Below are 7,145 nucleotides of genomic sequence, written 5' to 3'. Positions count from 1 at the left end.
GGCTTAAAGATCTTTTATCTGATTTTTTTTTTAATTTCATCTCCTATTCCTCCTATTTCAATCCATTATGATTTTAGAGCTACAATAGATTTCTACAAAAAGAAAATTATAAATTCAAAAACAAGTAGACATATAAAAGTAAGACATAAGTCTATAAGAAAATAAGAAACCCATAATATTATTTTTTATATTATGTAAAAACTGATAATAATCTTGCAGATTACCTTACTAAAGGTCTTAATAGGACTAAGGTTCTAGAGCTGTCGAGGGACATGGGACTTAGCTTATAATAGGCCTTCCAATAGTGGAAACCCAATCTTTATGATAAGGGATCCTTTAAAGGAGATCCAGTGTGGTAATAACAAGCTGATTGACTGATCAAAGAGTACATATTTTTATATATATACAAGAGTCCTCACTCTATCCCATCCTTATAGTGATCAGTGCTCCTATGTAAATGTTGAGAAAGAGCATAGCTCTGAATGAGATCCAAGAGATACTCTCCTCAAAATGTGACTCTATATATATCCATAGAAGGCTCATCTATATGAGAGCTTTCATATTCGACCTCCGCTATAGGGGATATGGACAAACCCTCGGTGCTCTCACGAACTAAGATTCTTGTGCACGCCAATAACACACAGTCCCGTGATAGATCCTTTTATACTATACGTATGGTAGTTAAAGTTTGGATCAAAGGAACGCAGTTCAAGATCTGATTCACTCCGATTTCTTCAAATGAAAACTATCTACATTAAGTGAGGTTAAAACATTTCACTCATTGAATAGTATAAATACTCAGCAATAAAGTATCAATTATTTTGATCTTAAAATAATTGTTACTATTTATTTTAAAATTTTGAGTTTTGAGGGGATTATTAGAGTTTTGGAGAGAAAACTTAAAATTTTTCTTCCCTCTAAGGGTCCTTAAAAGTTTTATCTTGAGTTTACTCCCACGTTAAAAAGAGAGAAAATGATCGATGCATTTATAAACTTTCTTTCCTTACCCACCTTTGCTTGGGGGGGGGGGGGCTTGAGAGGATGTGGATTTTATATTTCACACATGTGCGCCGGCCAGGCCTAACTCGGCTTACATGCATGGGATGATGTTTAATTATTTTATTTTTTCTTTTTTTACTATATTCCATTTTATCTTTTATTTTATTATATTTTATTTTTTTAATATATTTTTTTTTATTGATCGATCATTTTTCTTCATGGTCAAACGGTCAAATGATCGTTCATCTTAGATGGCCATATTTTTCTTTGACTGATTACCTTCCTTCGGGTCCTCTAGTCAAATGGCCATTTCCAGGCGTCTGCTCGCAGTCTATAAAAAACTATGAGTCTTGGCTTATAGGGCATATGAAAAAATTAACAATCTTTTCTATTCTTTCTCTAAGAGTCCAGTATCTTGAGAACTCTCTCTTTTCATCTCTCTCTCTCTCTTTTATTTTATTGCTGAGTATTAGATAAGGACTGTCAGTTCTCTCTATGATCATGCTCTAAAGAAGGATATCGCAGTCCTAGCTTGGGGCAGAATTTTTGATAAACACTAGCACGAAGGTTAAAAATTTATCTTAGGACAGTAATCAAATGCTTCCAGATTTTTTCCTTCATTTGCATCATAATTTAAAGAGCTAATCCAACCAAGCTCTCGGTAAGTCAATTTTTTTTATATCATCCTTATCACATAGTTTAGATAAATCTGAAGTTTATCAAAACTATTATTTAAATATTTTTTTGTTTGATAAGACTCTAATCTAGAAGGATTCCTCCGGCATATAGTCTGTCAGCGTCCCTGTTGCGTATAAACATGTGCTCTAGCGAAGCCGGATGATATTGAATTTAGAATCCTCGATACGAGATTATGAAGTTTGTCATGAGGAAAAATTTCGTCATGCACTATGATTTTGGGTAACCTTCGCAACAAAGTCCACTCCATTTGACGATTAGATTGGACTAACTCCCCGAAGCCCAACGAGGAAGTTTCGCGCTTCCTGAATTCTCTTTATGAGTCCAGTTGCATTAGGTTGCGTACGTAAATCAGTTTAGACTAGTATACAAGTTGAATTGGTATTGTGTGGAAGAAGGGTAACTATTATGCTTCGTGCTTAAATGGAGCACGTAGAGAAATTCCATCTGATTTTAGAAGTTATCTATTAAAATATTAATTACTTACATCCAGGAGTTTAGTCGAACATAAAACATTTCATGAATAAATTCGGCCTACGAAACAAGGGGCCTGGCGGTGGCGAAATTTCATCCCCCTTGGTTAACGTAGCCATCGCTAACCGTTCGTACTGTGTTTTATTTTAATAAAAATAAAATTGGATGAGACTCAGCCCAAATCTTTCACTCAAAAGGCAAACAAAGACATGAACGTGTCTTCCAGGGCTTCCAGATAGCTTCTAGATCTTCGTTCGTGTAAATTTTTAATATTACAACAAGAATTGATGTATGAAAGAATTTTTCGATTCAATTTGGTAGATCAACTTCTATGCATTTGCTCCTGTATCTCTTGTCCGACATGGCAAAAGGGGATGGTGCAATTGAAGGGTTCAGTGATCGTTGGAGCTGGGCCATTTATAACCAGACGTTAAGCTAGTGCCATATGGGATAGGAAATGGATTATTTATTTTTGATGTAAGGATAGGAAATGGATCGCCGAATAGTTAGTGCAACCTGCCATCGTGTTCTCTTCTTTTTCCTTCATAATTAGTCATCATCCATATGATATTGCTAACAGTAAAATATTATATTGTATGCAACGTTTCTATTAATTATTCCCTTATTGCTGCATTACACGCTCGTGTAATGGATGCAAATCTGGTTACAATCACCTTATTCCAAAGCTAGCTATCACATACTCCAAATGGAATTAATCACGCATGGATCAACATGCATGCCCTCAAAGCCTCAAGGGCAGAAGGTGACCTGATAGTTGCTCCCACCGGGGCAGGTGAATTGGGTGTTGTTATAATCATCCGGATAGCTAAACGCGTTCGGGCACAGGCTCTTAAAGAACTCAGAATAGGTGGTCGGCTCGCAGCTGGAGCCGCTAGGGCAGCAGTATTGAGGAGCGTTGAAGATGGTGCATGGGTCATCGCAGCCGCCGGCCACTTTGAGTGCGCTGGGGCACTGCCCAACGACGTCGGCAGTGCATTGGATGTCTACGCTGCAGTCGGACGAGGTGGAGCGGAAGTCCATGGGCACGTTGAATCCCTGAACGAGGGAGATGTCGATGAAGTCGAGGTTCTGGTACTGGTTGAGGGCGAATTCGGCGAGGGTGTTGGGTGGGGAGCCGTAGGAGGTGCAGGCGAGTTTGCCGCAGTCGCCGCTCTGGCAGTTCCCGTTGCCGTTGCCATCGAAGGAGCAGCCAGTACGGCCCCAGATGCGGGCAGCGGCGGTGCCGGCGTTGACGGTGACCGTCCAGGTCTGACCCTGGTTGAGCTGCTGGCCGCCGCCGTTGTTGCTGAGGTCTGCCCATGCGGCCCACACGGTGTAGGAACATTGGTTGACGACGTTGAAGGTGGCGGCGTGGGAGAGGGTGAGGAGGAGGAAGGAGAAGAAGAGGAGAGTGAGGGAAGTCGAGGAGGCCATTTTGATAGCCAGGAAGAAGGCTTTCTGGTTGAGGGAGGGTTGTGCGGGGCTGTCGGATGGGCGATAAGATTATTTATAGAGCGATGGAGGAGGGTAGGATGAGGATATTGAGGAGGGGGCGGCTTCTTTTCCACCCTTACTTTGTCATGTTCAAAGATTGGATGGAATTCTTGTTGTTTTTGGTACAAATTGGATGGAATTCTTTACCGAGAAAAAGCTCGGGTGCAATTGACTAACGCTTTATTTATTTATTTTTTATTATTTTTCTTTCCCGAGCTCCGCTGCTGACCAGCTGACACCAGATTTGGGAAAAATACTTTGCGCTGATGCTCGGGGAGGTGTTTACTCGGGCCTAATCTTACTTTTTTTAATCCTAATGGTCCTTCTTGACGTCTGCCGTATTTTTCTCGGTTTCCAGCCTCTCCTCCTTTTCTGGTATCAAATTAAAAAAAAAAAAAAAAATCTAATGCATGTCAAAAGCTCATTTAAGTTAAACTTTTATTAATAGTTAATATACTTTTGGAGCTCTAATAAATTTAAATATGTGTTAAGAAATATTTTTCTAGAAATAATATTTGGATATTTTTTTTACTCTTCTAAGCTCTTTAAATTGTTGAATCTATAAATTTTCTCATGCGCGGGAGGCCATTGGACTAATGACAAATGCTTGAGAATTCTGCAAGTATGCATATTAGGAAATTTATTATTGCATATCTTATTGTATATAGTCAGATATTTAGAACATTTTTGAATAAAAAATATCTTAAAAATTAAAATATATTTTCTTTATAATCATCAAGTTCGATATTTTACGTTCCGTGATATCCTTAGTTGTTATTAAAGTTTTGTTTTTGCTGCAACTCATGAGCTGTACAAGCCCAGTAATCACAACTGGAACGAACAGGCTGTTTGGACTATTACCATTAATATAACTACTGTAATTTCACCTGCATCTATTACAAGATGTCTCCGATCCGATTGTTGATCCATAATCTCTGAAGGCTTATGGGGGGATTCATGAGCCCAATTAGACAAATGGTATGTACAATTTCCTACCCCTTTCCTAGAACACTGCGAATGATGTCACCGTTTCATGGAATTCCAACCTTGACTTCCATTGCTTGGAAAAGCGCGGCTTAGAAATAGAAGATGATCCTGGTTAGGCCGGATGGTGTTTAAAGTTTGCCTTTCGGGTCCAAGAGTTCCATGACAAACAGACGGAACTCCTGTCAACTAGGACGGCTTTAGGAAGAGGCCCGTGCACCAAGGGAGGATAAGGATCGGGTTGGAATATCCATGTGGAAAGTTCCTCTTGCAGGACAAATTTCAGAAATTAAAGCATGTGCTCGTGTGGCCTCTATATTCGACTGTATGGCTTATAGGTTGTAATTAACTTATAACTTGTAAGAAAAGTTATTAAGGGTCTATTTTGATGATTAAATCTAAAATCCTATAGAATTCATTGCCTAACCATCAAAAATATAAAATTATATGCTCGACTAGACCTATTTTATAACTATCCATAACTACCTTTTGAGTGAATTGGTCTGAATCTCATAGGAAGAGAAAAATGATCTCAACAAGTAAGTTTGTTCTCCCTATAAGATTTGCACCAGCCCACTCAAAAACTAGTTTTGGATAGTTGTAAAATAGGCCTAGCTGAGCCTATGATTTTGTATGTTTTATGTTGGGCCATGAATTTTATAGGATCTTAGGTCCAACCATCCAAATAGACCCTAAAGATCTGTTGAACTAAAATTCCAATAGAATTTATGGGTTAGGATGGTACAACCAGCAAAATTATTAGATTACATACTGGATAGGCCTGTATTCGTGAATACCCATTAGTACATTTGGAGTGGAAATCCCGTAGAGAGAAAAAAACCTTATTTTTTATATATGGAGCCTTAGCCTAAAAAATAAAGTATATAAATTTTACAATGTTGTCTTTGAAATTGTGCACCAAGAATATTTGCCCTAACAATTCTTCTAAAGTCTAATCAAGTGAGAGACTAAGAGTCAATCTAAAATGCTTGATCCGGTCGATGAGAAGAAAAATTTTCTTCAATTTGCTTAATTCAAATCTCGTAAATAAAGATAGAGGGAGATGAAGAATTTTTGATGATAAAACTCTAATTCTATTCTTTCTCTTTATTTATTGATTAAAATTAAGCACTACAAGAATATTTAATATTAGCGATGGTATTAGTAATGGAAAAAAATTCTATCGCTAATAACACATTTTAGCCACCACAAAATCGATCAAAATTCTCACCGTCGCTAATACTATTAGTGATGAAAATTTAATTATTAGCGACGTCAAAAGCCATCGCTAAAAGTGTTTCAATTTTTCAAATTTTTTTTTAATATTTAAACATAAAATAATTATTAGCAACGATGAATTGGCATTATTAGAGACGAAAATCTTGCCGTCGCTAATAATTTTTTTTAAAAAAATGAATAATAATTTAAAAAAATATTTATTTTTGAAAATATTATTAACGACAGATATTTTTTCATCGCTAATAATCTAAAAAATAATTTGGATTCAATTCGAATCCAATTCAAATCCGATTCGAATCCATTTCGAAATCCTATCGAACCTAATTTAATTTGGCTTTGAATTCAAGTCCTATTTGAATTATAAAACTCAATTAGCCTCAAATTATGTCAAGATAAATTAAATTATATTAAATTTAAATTAATTAAAAAAAATAATTTTTAATTCGAATCCAATTCGATATCCTGTCAATCCTAATTCAATTAGACTTTGAATCTAAATTCTACTTGAATTATAAAACCCAATTACCTTCAAATTAAGTCAAGACTAATTAAATTTAATCTGATTTAAATCAAATTCAAATTCGATTCGAATCCAATTTGAATCTGATTCGAATCCAATTTAAAATCTTGTCAAACCTAATTCAATTAGATTTTGAATCTAAGTCCTACTTAGATTATAAAATCCAATCAGCTTCAATTTAAGTCAAGCCTACTTAAATTAAATCTAATTTAAATCAATTATGACTTAATCCATAATTCGATTCGAATCTAATTCGTAATCTTGTCAAACATAATTCAATGAGGCTTTGAATCCAAGTCCTACTTGGATTATAAAATTCAATTAGCCTCAAATTAAGTCAAGCCTAACTAAATTAAATCTAATTTAAGCCAATTAGGACTTGATCCATAATGCAATTCAAATCCGATTCAAATCCAATTCGAAATCTTATCAAACCTAATTCAATTAGGCTATGAATCCAAATCCTACTTAGATTATAAAATCTAATTAACCTCAAATTAAGTCAAGCCTAATTAAATTAAATCTGATTTAAGTCAATTAAAACTTGATCCATGATTCAATTCGAATCTAATTCAAATATAATTCGAATTCAATTCGAAATCTTGTCAAATCTAATTCAATTAGACTTTAAATTTAAGTTCTACTTAGATTATAAAATCTAATTAACCTCTAACTAAGTTAAGTCTAATTAAATTAAATCTAATTTAAATCAATTAGGACTAGATCCATGATTCAATAC

The 7,145-nt window shown here is 35.6% G+C and overlaps 1 protein-coding gene across 1 annotated transcript; it reads right to left on the bottom strand.

The window, feature by feature from the left end:
- Positions 1-2,756: 2,756 nt before the first annotated feature.
- Positions 2,757-3,659, bottom strand: LOC140855547 (protein P21-like). The gene has a single exon (XM_073251498.1). The coding sequence runs from the start codon at positions 3,601-3,603 to the stop codon at positions 2,920-2,922; it is 684 nt and encodes a 227-aa protein (XP_073107599.1). The 5' UTR covers positions 3,604-3,659; the 3' UTR covers positions 2,757-2,919.
- Positions 3,660-7,145: the final 3,486 nt, after the last annotated feature.

The sequence above is a fragment of the Elaeis guineensis genome, chromosome 2 (assembly GCF_000442705.2).
Source record: "Elaeis guineensis isolate ETL-2024a chromosome 2, EG11, whole genome shotgun sequence".
Classification (NCBI taxonomy): domain Eukaryota; kingdom Viridiplantae; phylum Streptophyta; class Magnoliopsida; order Arecales; family Arecaceae; genus Elaeis; species Elaeis guineensis.
Note: the sequence above shows the minus strand (reverse complement) of the source record. Positions and strands in the feature narration are given on the sequence as shown.